Below are 17,893 nucleotides of genomic sequence, written 5' to 3' on the forward strand. Positions count from 1 at the left end.
TCTTCCGTCGAGGGAAAATGGAGCGTTTCCGTTGGGTGCGACCGGAAAAATGATCAAGATGATCGTTGCTCTCGAAAGGAAAGCACTCATAATTTTTTATTTAGTATTGCAAAGATTTTGTTTATTCGCTTTTACTGTGTTATCAATTATTCATTCATTACAATGTATTCTTTTGTGTTTAATTTTTTAGGTTATGGATTATTAACGATCAATTTTTGTATTTTCCACATTTTAATAAGATATTAACATAAGGTAATTTTTAATTATTTATATATGATTTATATATTTGGCAAAATAAAAATAAAATATATAATTAATGACAAGAGATTTTAGATCAATTTACGCATAAATCGCATATCTCGTTATAGAATATTAAATAACACTAATTAGAGGAAAAAAAGAGTATAATATATATTGTCTTTTTTTAAAAACTTTAAATTTTTCATATTGCATATTATATTTTGCAGATGTAATAAGAGACTCTTCTTTCACCGGGAATACTTTTAACTTCCGGCGTCGCATACTATTTATACGAGAAATAGATTCTCCGTTTATGGTTGTCAAGATTACTATTCACTTTTCGTAGCGCATCATCGTCACGTTTGTCGACGATGAACGTGTCGCCCGACTATGTTACGAGCCTGTGCAATGCACTTTCGTCTCACGCAACGCAACGCAACGCGACGATGTTGTATGTACTTGGATGGTGGTGTCATGGCGGTCTTATTGTCAGGTAATCGACGATTCCATTCAGCGTACCTACGATCTACGATCACGATCTTCGAATATCATCGCCAACGAGATTTGTGCATACAATTGAAAATCGTACTTCTGTCATTATCGAATCAACAATTAAAATCGAGATCTGAATCCAAGAGATCCAACAATTTTGATCATTATTCCTGCGCACATTACGAATTTTTAAATTTATACAGATATTTCTGAACATTTCTTTTTAAAAGATTATGAATCTTACTCATTTGCTTTTGCTTATCTTTATTTAAAGAGAATGTGTATTTAATAATTTTTATCATTCTCCGCATATTTTGAAAAATAGCTCGAAAATAGAATAGATAAATGAAACAATTGCAACAAATCGATTTATATTTTCAACTGCAATATTTATCAAATTGACAATTGGCGGCTCACTGATTTTACTTGTTTTATCGAGATTATAAATCATGTAGAACGTCAAATATGATACTGTTATAAAGAATGACTCACATACGTAGAAAGGCAGAGAGGAAGAAAAACAGAGAAAAAGAAAAATGAATTTGTTGCGAAAAGAGATAGAGTGTAACGAACGAAGAGAATCGTAACGCCCACGTTGAGAATTACGATGCTGATATACTTCAATATCATTCTTTGTCGACGTTTATTAATATACATGTCACAGACGCGCGTTTTTCAGGTCTGCAAGTCCGATGAAGAATTCGTTATGAAAACTGACGACTGTTTTGATAAAGAAAGATCTCATCATTGCTTAACGAAATTACCTTTAACATGATTTTACGTCCCCGCGCGTAATCTTCTCGCAATATAATTAATAATACTTATTCTAGAATGACTGTCTTTTGTGTGCGCGAAAATAAAACGGGGAAAAACTATTACATACATTTGCAATTTTTAGCTCATGTTTGTCTATTGTTGTGCCAAAAGCAATATTATGTTAGTGTTCTCCTTTTCACATTATTATATTTCCTACATATATTATATTTCAATATAAATTTAGAAATGTTGTATAAACTTTTAATTCATATTTATGTTATTAATTAAATTACATGTTATTATTTAATTAAATACACACCCTGTAAAAAATTTTTCAAGTGTAATCAATTTAAAATTTTAGTTGATTAAAACTGAAGTTAATTAAAATGAATTGAGCAAGCGTTGAATTAAATGGAAAGGACACAAGATGCAAACATCATTTCATCAGCATAATGATATATATTATATATCAACATGTAATGATATTTATTTTATAATTTTAGTTTTTTAAAGAAAAGAGATGAAATATATTTAACTTCTTAATGTATTGTCGATATAAAATTAAGACAAATAGAGACATGTTAACCCTTGAAAATAATCATATCTTAAAAAAATCAGAGTGATTATATTCTGATCCTTTCTGATATATTTGTACTATTCGAATATACTTTTAGCATATATACAAGATATTTAAGAAACATATTTCATTTTGATTAATTTTTCTTCATGTAATTTGCACTTTCGATATTAATCGCATATTAATGCTTTTAGTTTTCCCCATCGAGAATTAAGTCTTGACATTTATCCTAAATGTATTCATCGATTTTCTAAATATAATAATGCTTGTATATGTATATGTGTAACATAATGTTTATGTTAAATAGTTGAGAAATAGAGACTTTGTTAGCCACATTATTAGCACGTGTAAAAATATGTATAATATTCAACTGTGGCATCGTAACTTTGTAATAATCTTACCATACAATAATAACTTATTATTTATGCTTACATTATACAGAAATATAACGCCGAGCAATAATCGTCATAATCACATTTATTACTGTTATCTTGTCTTCGTAAATAGTTTTATATAATTAATTAGAATGAAAGACGCGAGAGAATTAATGAAATTAACGATTATGCATTTTCTTTTACCATTTACCTCTAGAGTAATTGTGGTTAAATGTGTTACAGAATGAAACGTGACTGCGATAAGCGAAATGCGTGGATGCGTGCCCTCAATGTAACAGGAAGCAATAATGACTATAATGTTATTAGTATAAATTGGATGATGTGAAATCGACCTCTCTTGCGAATTTCGCTTGCGTTCGCTAAGAATGGCTAAGAGTTTACGCGAGTTTAAACTGCGTTTTCGCATAAACGCTGACCACGTGCACCGAACGCATAATATATGACGCTTAGGGAGAATTCTCCACGATGTCGGCCACGTCAGACCATACGCAACCCTCGGCCAGTGCAGCTAAATATATATGAATATAAAATGTGCGGTCCCCGGAGCATGCGTGCTAGAGTACATCTCAGGGCCACATCGGCTTCGTCCAAGCGCAATATACCGTAGTTAATTCAACCCTTCAGGAATAACAGAAAGTTGGAAAATTAATTCATCCGAGTCGCGAATTTTTTTTTATTTTTCTGCCGGGAATTGTAGAAATATTTTTATACATAATCACATTATATATTCAAAGAGAAAATAAATTTTGTATAATTTCTGCCAGTTGATTGAACCAGCGCGAAAGATAATGGAGTGAATAAAATAATAAAATCACGTTCATATAAAAAAGAAATGAATTTAATATGTAATATGAACTAAAACACAAGCACACACATTAAATATTTAACGCCTTTCAGAAATTTTTGAAAACAAAGATACCTTATTGTAAAAAATGTATAAAATATGTAAATATGAATATATCGCGTTATTATTTTAATATTTATTGTTTGATTTTAATATCGTATTATTCAATCTATAATTGCTTTCAAAAAAATTCATTTTTCTTCCAATTTTAATCATTAAACATATTTTTACATAAATTTTTCAAACTCATTTTTATTTTCCTCATGGTTTGAATCAACATTGCTATTAAACAATCAGAAATATTTCCGTCGCGCCATGTTTCGATAACAATACAGATTGTTTGGACGTCATTGGTAGCCAAGTTTAAATTCGTGCAACACAAAAGTATACATAAAATATCATTCTCTTTATCGTTTCCTTTTCAATTTAATTCCCCAACACGTAATAACTGAAAATAATATAAAATAAAATTTCTAAAAATATTTTATATTTCAACCTTCACGATATAAGCTATAAATATCTAGTTTTACAATTAACAACAAGGGAAAGTAGAAATAAATTGCTCATTTAAGCGTACGACATGTTTCGCTTGAATAAATGGGTATTTTATACTTTGATTTGAATTTTTAAAATAAAAATTATGCAGGCCGAGATACAGTTCATACGTTTTGTTTTACCAATTTCATTTCGTTTTATCGTGGAAGAGCAACCTGCCAGACGATAAATGGATATTTGTGTCACAGATTGATCGCGGCATCATTAAGCGATTATGCGAGGGTAACAACTGCGTTACAGAGAGTACGGGTACGGTGAGATATGTGTCAAGTGTTACCCTTGAGCACTCGGTTATTGAATATTATATTAGCGATGTTAGGATCTCTGTGTGCTCTATATTCTATGCCTCAATAGTCTCAATTACGGGTTATAACTAATGACGTGACCAAACCGACGAACAAAGACCACAAGTCTGTTGTGTAATCGTAATCGAGTTTCTGTAGATTTCCATCAGAAATCTGAGAGATACACGGATTTTTATTACGTGCATGCAACAAGTACAGATACGCAAATATTGGCTGTTACTTTTGCACATGACGTAAGGTCTGAAACATTTTTTCATAAATTGCTTGCAAAAGAAAAAGATTCGAATATTGTTAAAAATTAAATTTTTATAAATTTATTATTCAGAGAGAAATTTCGATCTTCTCTTAAGAAAAAAATTGTTTTGGTTTCCAACCAGAAATATTGTCGCGTGCGCATAAACTAAATTTATCAACGCTGTACAATGTAAAATCGGAAAATCATCGAGAGCGGCCTTTCAAGTTTCGTAACCTTATTAAAACACAGCCGCGGATCGTTGACAGGTGTACATACGCGAGCTGCACCAATACCTTACCAACTGCGATTAATGTATTTTGAAACGAATATAAAGCGAGATTTCGACCGGTCTTTCTCTCTTTCTCTCTCTCTCTCTCTCTTCACCGCGCGCGACGTTTACACATACACGCAATCTCGCGTACACATGTATGTATTATATATACTTGGCACGCACATATACATCGGCGCCACCTCGGAACGCGCGTCTTGCTCAAGAAGTCTTTTTCGACGCATTTTTCGTGTTCTCGATCGCGCAGTATCATACGCGACTCGCCTTTGACAGATTATCACGCTCGCGCGAGAAGAGTGCGATCCGTAAAGTTCGCGTAATTAAGGACCACAGCACCAAGCACGACGGCAACGATGCAGCTGAGTCTGGCACCGAAGACCATCAAGTACTTGATGTTCGCTTTCAACCTATTCTTCGTGGTAAGCATTAGCTGGACGGCCGGACGATCGCGTTCCTCTCGGACCGATGAGGTGGCACGCTTCGATCGCGGCGAGCTATCGAACCATTCTATCGACCAAGTCAATGTGCGCATTACTTAGCGCGACCATTGAAAATTGACGATTGCTATCTACGGACTCTGCGAATGTCAAATGTTGATCAAAATTTAATTGAAGTGAGCTTGCGAAAAGATGCTCGTAGAGCCATGAATATTGATTGAAGTTGAAATTTTATCGTGAATCTCTTTGTTAATTGAAGTTTTAATGGAGATTTTTTACTGGTTTTTTTTTCAACAGGTAAAACATTCTAGATAAACTGTCTACACAAACTTTGCGTGTTTAAAACTGATTATCTCTGTAATTGATGTTTAGACGTCTTCTAGATTGTATATCTTGCATATTTAACAATCATATTAAAATGAGTATCGTACGAATGGAATTATCTTATTTAGCAGAGTCCATTCTGATGATTATATTATACATATGAGCCTATATAAAAATATTGATAATATAAAATTTAAAATCGGAAATTTATCACTAGCAAATATGGCAAGTACAATACATAAATTTATTGTGTTAACCTTTACCATTTCCTTAATCATGAGCGAGAGTATCTTAAATAAATATTTCGGTCTCGAGTGCGGGGTAGATAAATATTATTTATCTACCGCACTCCGAGACTGAAATTAGTCAGTGCATCTGACTGTTTTGAAATTTAAGAGAAGAATGCTACATTTACAATATAATTATTTTTTAATGTTGCTATGACAATCACAGATTATATTTAGGAAATACAATAATTAAGATCGGCTTTTAAGAAATCAGATTCAATTGAGAAATTTCGGAAAGTTTACAGCAATCATATCTAGTCTATACTATCACATGTAATATCACGAATTGTTTTTTAAAAATTATGTTTTTTCATTAATATTTATTTCTTTAATATTATATTATAATAATATTTATTTTCCTTAATTTACATAAAGTTCTTGAATTATGAGCCATCACAACGCTTAATTACAAATTCTAAATGAAAATGCTGTTTACTCTGTATATGTTGTTTATGTCTCTGCAATATAAATTCCATTTAAACATTTGTGTACATATAAATCTAATTTAAAATTAAATTAAATGTTTATCGGTTATGACTTTGAGTTAGCTCACTCATCGAAGAAAACTGCGAAAATAATAAACCACTAATTATCCGACAGAAATATCTTACAATAAATTTATCGTATATAAGAGACATAATAAAAATTGAAAATATTTATATGTCTGTTTATGAACGTGTACATTCTTATTAAATAAATAATTATTTGAGAAGGAAAAAAAAATTCGCTGCGGACAGGATTCGAACCTGTGCGGGTAGAACCCAATGGATTTCAAGTCCATCTCCTTAACCGCTCGGACACCGCAGCTGTTGGAGAATGCGTTCAATTTGTACGATGTTGAGTTAAGGCACACGAATTTCAAGTTCAAGCTTATCCCGTGGAAATATATCGAGAAATATCTTCGTTAAAAAGTTGACGCGATTAAAGAAAAAATCGATGATTCTTTCAATTCTTTGATCGAAATATTAATTATTTATTTTATTAATTACGCAATTATATTATATTATTATATAATTCTATATAATGTTATATAATGATATTATATTGTTTACTTACTTAGTTATTATACTTTAGTTATTTGATTACGCAATTGGAATTATTAAAAAATTATTATATAATTAAATTAATCAATTTAATTATGAATTGTATATAATTTTAACAGCTTCTTTTTCCTTGATTAATTATATGCTTATTGTTTAACAGATTACAGGAATAGTGCTGTTATCAATTGGCTTGATCATCCATGGAATGTATTATAAATATCAACATTTCCTTGACAATAGTTTCTTGTCCGTACCTTCTCTTCTTGTAGCCATAGGCTCTATTATTTTCATCATCGCCTTCTTCGGATGCTGCGGAGCCATTCGCGAAAGCCACTGCATGATCGTAACGGTAAGGCAAACATTTATAAATATACTTTGAGGATTCTTTTTCTATTAAATATATAAATATATACTCTAATATATTTTTTAAATAAATAAATAAATTTATACAGATTCATAAAACATTTTTTAAATAAATAAATTTATGTATGTCTATTATACTAGACATTTACTAAATGGATTATTTTTTACCTAAGAAAACGCGTGTAAGCAAAAAAGCTCAACTATCTGCGTACGATAGTATTATCGTTTCCCCTTCATTTCCATAATGTAATGGATCATATGTTTTGCGTACAAAGTGTGTAATCGACATGTGTGTGTCCTGCCCATTTTATCAACCCGACTGTTATTCCGAGAAAGTTATTCTCCCTCGCAGACAAGGGCGGGTGCGTTTCCGGTGTTACTTTAAAAAATTGACGCAAAAATATATTGCAGGAGACTAACTAAATATTTTACGAGTTCCTCGAGATTGAATTCTGTCTGCCAATATTTATCAATTTAAAAAAAAATTATTTAAAAAAAATAAAAAAATATTTCGAGATACTCCAAAATGTTTTCAATACCTTAATAATTCTCATCTTATCACTTATAATCCTCTCTTACAGTTCTGCACGCTTCTAGTCGCGATCTTCATCCTGGAGCTCATAGGAGGTACGATGGGATACGTGATGAGATCGCGGGTCGCAAAAGTTGCCCAGGACAAGATGTTCGAAACGATGTCCAAATACAATGACAGCGAGGAGATTCAATTTGTCTGGGACAATCTGCAACGAGACGTAATGTGCAATTATCTACGATTATCGCTTAATATATTATCGTTTAATATATTATACGCGGTCGAAGAAATATCTTCAAAATAATGGACTATATATTTGTTTTTCTTCTTTTTTTTTTCGACGGCAACCTTTACAAGTTTTTCGCGCTTCGCTCTATGCCTTCCCTATCGTGGGAGCGACGCGATCGTCGCGAGGATATCGTGAACGACAAGCGATTACAAGGGATAATTTCAGTGCACGGCTCTAATTCGTCGTGTGTATAATACATGTATGTGTGGTAGAACCCTCCTCGTGCGCCACAAGGGGATAGTGCGAATCGATTTTTATGTCGCCGGCTTCCTTGACCACGCTCAACCATCTCGTACGAGATGTCGTACGTGATAACGGGAAATATCATGGACTTACGCTTTCAAAAATATCTCCTCCGCGATTGACTTTAAACATCTACTTGCTTTTCGCGTGACGTAATGCATGAATTTCAATTCGCAGTTTGATTGTTGTGGTACGAACAACGCCTCCGACTGGTTGAAACTGGACAAACCCTTGCCGGGTATCCCGATGTCATGCTGCTATGCAACGGTAGGAGCTGTCGGCATATCGAATTGTACTCTAGAATCAACAGGGTTACATCACAAAGGTTGCATGCAAGAGTTTGCGGATTTTGCGAAGAAACACGCGGCCAAAATAGTGGGTGTTGGACTGACTCTCGGTGTAATTCAGGTATTCTTCATCAAGTACAATATTAATACACATATTCTAAACGTTTCATACGTATTCATTATTTAAAACAAATATTCTTTGAAATTCCTGCGTATTTTATTTATATAAAAAAAGGAATAATTGTGCGTGGTGTTTTATGTTACAGCTGATAGGTATCTTCCTGTCATCCTATTTAGCCAAATCAATAAGAAATAGTTACGAGACCATGTAGAGTGCCATGGGAATGCTGAGCACGCTAAATTTAGTGTGTTATGTTATATATCTTTTTAGAGAAATAGATTGCAATTAAACTCTTCTAGAAATAGATTACAATTAAGCTTTTCAAGAATTTCCTTGCTCTGTCCTGATGGAATTATTGATCTGATTTTCGAGCTGAATTATTTGAATTATTGATTTGTTATGATTTTGAATATACCGAATATGACATTGAATATACCGTTTATCATTGTAAGGGTAATAAACTATTTTTACTACGCGTGTTTTACTTCGTGATGTTTCGAATATTTTTAATAAAATATTTTACATCATCAAAAGTATTTTTATGACATTGCATTTATTATAATTCTTGTATATTTGAAATACATGGTTAGTTCCTGATTTATCGTTATTTTTATATTTTTATAAACATGAAACATATAATCATTTATTTTATACAAAAAAGCTTCTGCGGTAATTCTTTCGAAAAATTTTCTTGCAAACAAACTTTTGCAAGACTTGCAGAATTTGCAAATTACAGAAATAAAAGAGAATTAAAGTGCGTATGTTTGTGTCCCTGTGCGAATCATATATGTACACACACACAATATTAATTTAATCGTATTCATATGAATCATCACTCGTGTTGTTTTGTTCGTGTATAAACATAGCAACGAGCACAAGTAGACGTCTCTTATATCCATCAACACGAGAATTTCAATCTCCTTTTGTATCCGATTTCAATATATTACATTATTGTACATTATACTTTTTTTACATATTAAATAACGCTCATATAAATAAATAAATAATATATATATAATTTTTTAAATAATTTTTTATATAATTTTTCCATCCATAGAATATTTGATTAATTTGAAATCTTTCTATTTAAATATCGAGCAATAAAATATAATAAGAAATAAATTGCAATAACATTGAATTTAATGTCCTATTACAATTTAATGAATTAAAATTTGTTCTTTTAAATTAAATAAACAACGAACGTATTTAAATATCGTGCGTATATAAATATAACATTGTACACAAAGTTAAAGATAGCATAAATATGTCTCAGCTGATTGAGATACCCTGCACACATAGAGTCTATGCTATAAAAAAGTATAATAAATTTATATATCGATATGAAAGAGAGAAAGAAAGAGAGAGAGAGGAACATAATTTTTAAATATCGAGCTCTCATTGGCAAGCGTATACGCCACGTGGATGTTGCTTGCACGTGAATTTATATGCGACTATCGTCAATATATTGATACGCTCTATCAAATTCGCACGCGTGCTTTGTCATATCTTTTTACATTATCCCAACTTTTTCCCTCTCTCTCTCTCTCTCTCTTTCTCTCTCATTCTTGGACGTTCTCAAGGAAATCGCCCGCGTCGGTACATCATACATCGAAAAGACGGCGTGCGCGATCGTGCGAGATCGCGTGACGCACGAACAGTCGCCCGTCGTCGTCCGTTTGCATTCGTACGTTTTCGCGACTCGTTATCGGCGAGCTGATAACGGCCGGGCTGACTGATCGGCCGATATCCGGGACCGTCATCAACAGTCGGTGCGTCAAGTGCGTCGGGAGTGCGCGGATCTGTGTTGCTGTGCATGTATCTGCGTCCGGGACGAGTCTACACGAGCACCAAAATGGCGGCCACGCACCTCGACGTCGGCCTTCGCTGTATCAAGTATCTGCTTTTCGCAGTCAACTCCCTCTTCGTGGTCTGTATCGTATGCGACATCGTCGTATTTTTTTTTTTAATTGTATTTCCCTCTTTCCTTACTTCGCGTACGATTTGAATTTTTCTCGCAACCACAGAGTCAATTCTTTTAGAGGACCTTGCGATTCTATACGAAAATTGTTGATATGTACTTCGACAATGTAATTTGTTATTTTGACAATACTCTGTACATTGATTCGAGACATATTAACTTGTAATTATATATACATGTTCGTAAATGGCGGTACTTTTTTTGGACTTGGAAATAAATTGCATTTTTTTATCGAGTCGTAGTAAGCTTATCGGGACGGGTATTCTTGGAAACTGAGGCAATATACGTGTATTAAGCCCCTCCTGATATGCGTGAAAAGTCTTCCAACTTCACGAGTCAACATATACATTATCGTGAAGGTCCTTGGAAAATGCCATTGCGACGCAATTTCAAGAAGGTGCAATTGCGCATTATACTAGAGTTCTATCATGTGGACTATACCACACGTTATAATTATCGATTGCTGTTACAGCAATAATGTTTATTATAGATATGGATAACTGGATCCTAAAAGCAAGACTTCAATTTATTATGAAAACACTTGTAATCGTTAACTTATTTTTGATAGGAAGAGACAAACGATATTGAGGGCCAAAATAAAACGAAATTTTTCTGTAAAGAAAAATTTTCATTTTTTTATAACGTGCATACATATATAGTTTATGCAAAATAAAATATTTTATATATATAGAAAGAATTTTTCCAAGTTTTTTTTTCGCATTTTAAATTATCTTATAATGTGTAGTTTTATCAATTTTATTTATCATCGCTGCAGCTGTTAGAATATTCCGATGACATAAGCGGCAATTAATTCTAAAAGTGACTCATTTTCCGCATGTATTTTTTTGCGTACACATAATTTCGTAATTCATAGTTCTTGAAATTACATGTGTTTAAAAAATTTACATTAATATTACTTTAATAATACAGTTCTCTGAAGCGTGATAACATCAAGCACCAGTATCGATTAAATCAATTTGCCATTTCGGTTAAAAAATTCGAGATAATGCGTATCTGATTATTGACATCTGTAGAATGACGAAGAGAAAAAGAGAGAGAGAAAGCACGATAAAGGAGACAGGATATTAACGTCTTCAAGTATAAAGAGTACTTGAATGGTACAAAGACAAAAGCAGATGTTTCTCTTGCGATATTAATATTTTTATTGCCTATCCTTTGTTCTCTCCATCATGCGGAGAGCGATATGGGCCACGAAGTTTGAGTTTCTTTATTAGAGAGAATACACTTTTGCAACTGTGGTCGATATTATATAGACAAGGCTATGCACTGCTGAATTATTAGGGATGGGCGTACAGGTCGGCTCAACCTGATTATATACTTTTCGATTAAATAAAAAAGCGATAACCACGTGCTTTCTTCCGTACCTTACTTCCTTCTGTATTTTGTTTATCGCAATCTTAAAATTCTCGTATACAGGAACCTAAACATAATATATGATTAATGAACGATGAATAATAGAATATCAACAATAAGCATATCTAGCAAAATTTGTGCTAGCTATCCTGTATTATGACACTAATAAATTATACTTATGAGTTTGTGCAAATTTGTATTTGTTTTATTATTATTATAGAGAGATATTCTATGTTTACATATGTATGTTTTAAAAAAGACAGAAATTTTCTTTTATTTTTCTTAAACGACAATATTGACATTCAAGATTTGATGAAAACAAAGATAAAAATTTTTTTATAAAAATTTGATTTTTAAAAATTATCAACTTTTTCGTAGTCTTGTAGTCTTGCACATCCAGGATACAGTTTAATGTTTTCGAAAAATATCTTAAACACCTTTGAATTTATGCGCTGTTATATCTATTTAGTGACTTGGCCGCTTATCAGTAAAGATAAATTACATGATGATTCGCTCGGTATCATCGACTTTAACAAGGTAGAAAGTTCAACCTGAGTAGAATGAAAAATTATAAAGTTTGTGTAAATTGATGGAACGATTGATTGCCTTTCGATTATATCGTTATCGATTAGAGGAAAAATATATTTCTTAACTACTATATTGTTTCTTGTCCAATCGCGCTTGTTTATTTAAATGGAATTAAAAATTTAATAACTTCCTATCTTAGTATAATATCTAGTTTTCGATAACTTGTTGTTTGAAATAGTTTAAATTTAGTTTCAATGAGAACACATAAACTTGTATCAACTATAAAAGAGTTAGTACAGTTTATCGCGTAGAAATAAGTAGCTCACTTTGTAGAATAAGTAGAAACTGGTATGTACATAGCAATATATTTCCTATAACAGTAATAAAAAAGCGTCATATTCTTTTTCTAATCTAAAAAGTTTACTGAGCATGCATATTGCACATAATATTATTATACAACTGATGCCAACTACGTATTGTAAAGATAATTAAAAAATCCCGTACTATAAAGCAAAATAAACATGTTATGTTTGATTTGCTGTACATTTGAAAATTATTCCTACAAATAGAAATAGAATTTATAATGCAGAATTAGAAATTACATGCATAAACCTTTGAGTTGTATATGAAAAAATATGACAGTTTTTATAAACATATAAAAACTCTTCTCTCTTTTTATCTCTCAAATAATTGAAAATAGCAATTTAAAAAACCTAAACATCATAATTAAATGTAGGTTTGATTGCAGAACATTGATTATCTTTGTCGTTATTTTATTATAGCTGACGGGGGTAATGATAATATCGGTCGGCACAACAATTTATGCCGTTTACGAGAATTTTTCACATTTCCTGGATCCAAGCTACTTTTCGCCAGCCACGCTCTTAATCGTTGTCGGAATATTTATCTTTATAATCGCTTTCATGGGATGCTGTGGCGCGATTAGGGAAAGTACCTGCATGGTTCTTGTGGTAAGTGAGACATTAGAGTCCTTCTATTTGCTTTAAATATCATTTTCTGATATATATACTATATTCATTTCTGTGTTTGTAGTTTGCAGTTTTGCTGTCATTTGTTTTGGTCTTGGAACTTGCAGCAGCTATTGCTGCATACAGCCTACAAGATGGCATTAAAGATCTTCTAGCTGAAAAGATCAATCTAACAATGCATCAATATGGAAAAAACCAGGAAGCCACGTTTGCAATCAATTTTATGCAATCTAGGGTAAGAGGATTAACCATTCTCATATTAGTTGTAACTTATGTGAACTTATGTGTATAAAATGATTTATCATTTTTTTCTAAAAAACACACAAAAGTAAAATTATAGAAAGTTATATAAAAACTAAAATACATATTGTGTGTCGGGGATATAGCAAGTATATAAAATATTCTGGTAGAACTATTTGCCAGCTACAAATATTTCTTTGATTTAAAATTAGTTTTCTTTTAACAAAAATATTAAGAGTAATTATTTTTATTTTTTCAAATTTCCAACTTTAGTTTTAGAATTATTAATCTTTTTTTATAAAAAAAAGACAATTTTACAAATTGATAGAAAAATTTGTAGCTAAAAAAGAGATACATGTTGCATATGTGTTACAAAAATTATTAAAGATGTTACAATATATTATCTCTATAAAAACATTTTGAGAAATAATCGATCTTATATAATAAATTTTTCATTATAGTTACATTGCTGTGGATATAATAATTCTATGGATTGGGTAAATGTATCGTTAAACGAAACGAATATGGATGTACCTGATTCTTGCTGTGCATATATAATAGACGAGATAGCTGAATTTGCGGGTCGTTGCCACGGAAGATATCAGGATGGCTGTATCAGTCGCCTTTCTATTATTGTTTACCGCAGTGCACTTTATATTGGCACAGGAGCTGTAGCGATTGCTCTTATTCAGGTTAGTAAGATTCAATTTTTTTCTATTTAATTTTAATCATTCTCCTGCACGCTAAACTATGAAATCATAGTTTATTATGTAACATTGCTGGATAGATAAAACATGTGCCAACATTAAGTGACATACATATTGAAGTAGAATATTCTGGAATAATAAATTGTAATATATATATATCTAAAATCTTCAATAAATCTTCCATAAATTCTTACAAATTATATACATATCATTAATATTTTAACTTCGAAATTATTACATCCTCCAATTTGTCTATTTTACGATTAAAATAATCTCGAGAATATAACTTATAAAAATAAATAAGTTAACTAATAATCTGTCGACTATTTCTTTCTAGTTAACGGGAATTATGTTCGCGTGTATGCTTGGCCGAGCTATCAGACGTCAAAAGACAGAAAGGGAAAGACGTCGCTGGGAATTACGAGAAAATCTCGTAAACGGTTATGAACCGTTGGGAAAATCGGATCCTTTAACTACGTTTCCCGTAATATATATGTCATCGGACTATCCATTGAAAAGCGAAAAAAAATGTTAATATTTTAGTACAAAATTTAATAGGATCAGATATATTTTTATTCCTATTGTTCTCACAAAGAGAAATTTACAAACATAAAAAAACTGATCCATACAAAGATTCTATTTTCCATAACATAAATATGTAAGAGCATTTATACGGAAACCAATATTTATTTTTTATGCTTTTACATTTATCATAGAATTCAATGGGTTATTACCATATATAACATAAGAAAACAGTACTTAATACCAAATAATTGTGATTTACATAATTAAAGATTAATATATTTTCCTAACTAGATATAAATAGTTTATCAGTTTTAAATAATTTGTACAATAATAAGAAATTTTAATTGGAATTCAAACTTCAAGTGAATTCATTAAATTCATTTTAAATTTTATACTATAGATAATTATAAAAATGTTTATTACAAGAGAAAAAGAATATTTTTTCAAATATTAATTTAAATATTGATAATTAATTTAATTATCGATTAATAATTATTATTAACACACGCACACTTTCAAATTATTACACAGACTGTTAATACTTATTGAATTTTATTAATTGTATGCATTGTACTTTTATGCTATGAATAAAGTATCTTTTTAAATGATATTTACACATGTATATTCATCTCATTAAATAAAAAATATATTAAATAAATTTAATAAATTTATCATTTAGATCTATTTCATAATAATATCACCAGAATGATAAAGCTTGCCTCAAAATCTCAGAAGCTTCTTTATGATATTCTCCATTTTCAAGATAGGGTGGCGTTAATTCGCGATACGCGAGGCAAACGCGCCTCGATGTGATGTCTTGTCGAAGAATGGAATGTTCCCATTGATATCTGTGAAACAAAAATAATATATCAATTCTTTGTGATATAGTATATTTTCGTCTACAAGAAAAATGTACCTTGCTGGACCATGTAAAATCATGAGTGACCTGGCAGGCATCGGTAATCGTACTATGTTATCATCAATATTAATCTGTGTGTTATTACAAAAATCTTTCTCTAAGATGGAATTATAACTCGAAACACAGTCCAAGTTGTATCGCATTATTGAACCACGATAAGGTGTCATAGTCAAAACAGAATCACCAAGAATATTAACAGTTACTATACGTTCTCCCCAAATCCAGCAATCGTCAATGTGAGGATCAATAGAGGCACCTCGTTTGGGATCATATTCAAGCGAACATTGTTCGACAGTTCGAAAACCATGTAGCAGTGGTATTTCCGCAAATTTATTTTGTATAAACTGTGTTGTTTTAGGAAAACCATTAAATGTTCCTAATTGTAATTTTCGTTTTTTAAAGTTACATTTTGGCCCAAAATTCTATAAATTGAAATTTGACATTTTAATTTAAAATATATAAATACATAGAAGTGTATTAATTTTTATAATAGTAATTTATAATAGTAATATTTATAAATGTACCTGTTTTCTTCTACCACTCTGTGAAGCTTGCCAAGGGAGATAATCAAGTGCTTCCATCAGTTTCTTAGCCTCATCTTCATTTAAGAAATTTAACTGAAACAAATATATATTAAATTAGTAAATTAGTAAATTATATATTAAAAAGTATGTTATAAGATACACAATAGTCTATTGAAATCAGTACTTTGATATAAACACCAGGATAGTCAATTAAATTTCCATCATGATAAGGATGCTTCTTATACTCGTCTATATCCCATCCAGGTGATGATTTATCACAATATGGGCAATAAACATAAGATTTGCTTTTCTGTAAAATTTAGAATATATTTTAAACTAGTTGAAAAATTAAACAATAATTAAAAACACCATGCAAATTTGTATAAAAAATAATTAAAGTTGTAAATGAGTTTATATAAAAAGATTTATATTAAAAAAAAAAAAAAAAAAAAAAAAAAAATATATATATATATATATATATATATATATATTGTATTTTTAATTACTTTATTTTATAATAGTTCAAGTCAAATATCAAATATGTGAAAGAATATGTAAAAGAATAATATTAGGCAAAATAAGAAAGATAAAGTAAGTACGTCTTTTTGCACAAAAAAATGCAAACTGGTTATTCTAGTATTTTATCCAGCTAGGAGCAGATTCAACAAATAGAATACACTGTAATGTTACATCAAATATATGAGGATAGTATTGAGGTAAAATAAGGAAAACACAAGATAAATGCCTCATCTTTTAGCACAAAAAACTGCAAACTGGTTATTCTAGTATTCTATCCAACTACTTATATTCAACAAACCAGTGTATAGCAGACAACAGATAGAAAAGACAAAAACTTCAGATAAAATATTCAGATATAAATCTCTAAATATTAATCTTTCAAGGAGGATTACTTGTAAGTATATATTACAATATATAATAATCTCTTATAAAATACAAAATATTAACGGATTGAAAGATGGTTTAAAGTTTAAGGTGAGGAAAATTGCACTGAAAATTGGATTTATTATGGATTCTGAGTAATAAAAATTTAATTAGAGAACATATATATTTATAAAACGATAATGTGGGAAGTCCCTGATGTACATCTTACTGTCCTCAATTACAAGTAAGAATCCCCCCAATTCTGAGAAGTTTCAATGCATCACGCATATCTTGATTTAGAGGTTAAGAGAATTTCCAAGATACCTGTAATACTTCCTTCAGATCCGGCTTCAATATTTGATATTTAGCCTCGCAAATTAAGCAAGAGCGTATTCCTTTGCAGCCACACGGTCGAACGGTTTCCATAATAATCTTTTTTCAATGTCAACACAAAGATACTACGAACTCGTGATGTCGGCAAACCACACAGTCGGCTGAATCGACAAATCGATTGTGTTGAGAATATAGCGAGATATTGCTTTCGCATTATGTTTTGATTCGTATTGATTCGAAAAAAATTTTATTTTTCTCTCATTAGATGTGAATTTAAGAA

The 17,893-nt window shown here is 30.9% G+C and overlaps 3 protein-coding genes, 1 long non-coding RNA gene and 1 other non-coding gene across 5 annotated transcripts; 3 read left to right on the forward strand and 2 right to left on the reverse strand.

Moving 5' to 3' along the window:
* The first annotated feature begins 212 nt into the window (after positions 1-212).
* On the forward strand, positions 213-3,273 carry LOC112638124. Its single transcript, XR_003122886.1, has 3 exons — positions 213-252; positions 468-733; positions 2,683-3,273. It is a non-coding gene; the product is annotated as an uncharacterized LOC112638124 (long non-coding RNA).
* Positions 3,274-4,855: 1,582 nt separating this feature from the next.
* On the forward strand, positions 4,856-9,089 carry LOC105249796 (CD63 antigen). Its single transcript, XM_011255536.3, has 5 exons — positions 4,856-5,107; positions 6,940-7,128; positions 7,724-7,894; positions 8,384-8,614; positions 8,760-9,089. The coding sequence occupies exons 1-5, from the start codon at positions 5,042-5,044 to the stop codon at positions 8,823-8,825; spliced, it is 723 nt and encodes a 240-aa protein (XP_011253838.2). The 5' UTR covers positions 4,856-5,041; the 3' UTR covers positions 8,826-9,089.
* Trnas-uga lies at positions 6,462-6,543 on the reverse strand. Its single transcript has one exon. It is a non-coding gene; the product is annotated as a tRNA-Ser (tRNA).
* A 1,139-nt stretch (positions 9,090-10,228) lies between the features above and the next one.
* Positions 10,229-15,565, forward strand: LOC105249795 (CD63 antigen). The gene is made up of 5 exons (XM_011255535.3): positions 10,229-10,541; positions 13,277-13,465; positions 13,548-13,718; positions 14,185-14,415; positions 14,768-15,565. The coding sequence occupies exons 1-5, from the start codon at positions 10,428-10,430 to the stop codon at positions 14,963-14,965; spliced, it is 903 nt and encodes a 300-aa protein (XP_011253837.1). The 5' UTR covers positions 10,229-10,427; the 3' UTR covers positions 14,966-15,565.
* Positions 15,566-15,600: 35 nt separating this feature from the next.
* On the reverse strand, positions 15,601-17,817 carry LOC105249797 (alpha-ketoglutarate-dependent dioxygenase alkB homolog 4). Its single transcript, XM_011255537.3, has 5 exons — positions 17,605-17,817; positions 16,583-16,708; positions 16,399-16,491; positions 15,872-16,296; positions 15,601-15,803 (listed from the first exon to the last, which is right to left on the reverse strand). The coding sequence occupies exons 1-5, from the start codon at positions 17,704-17,706 to the stop codon at positions 15,653-15,655; spliced, it is 897 nt and encodes a 298-aa protein (XP_011253839.1). The 5' UTR covers positions 17,707-17,817; the 3' UTR covers positions 15,601-15,652.
* Positions 17,818-17,893: the final 76 nt, after the last annotated feature.

The sequence above is a fragment of the Camponotus floridanus genome, unplaced genomic scaffold, assembly GCF_003227725.1.
Source record: "Camponotus floridanus strain SB8 unplaced genomic scaffold, Cflo_v7.5 scaffold25, whole genome shotgun sequence".
NCBI classification, from domain to species: domain Eukaryota; kingdom Metazoa; phylum Arthropoda; class Insecta; order Hymenoptera; family Formicidae; genus Camponotus; species Camponotus floridanus.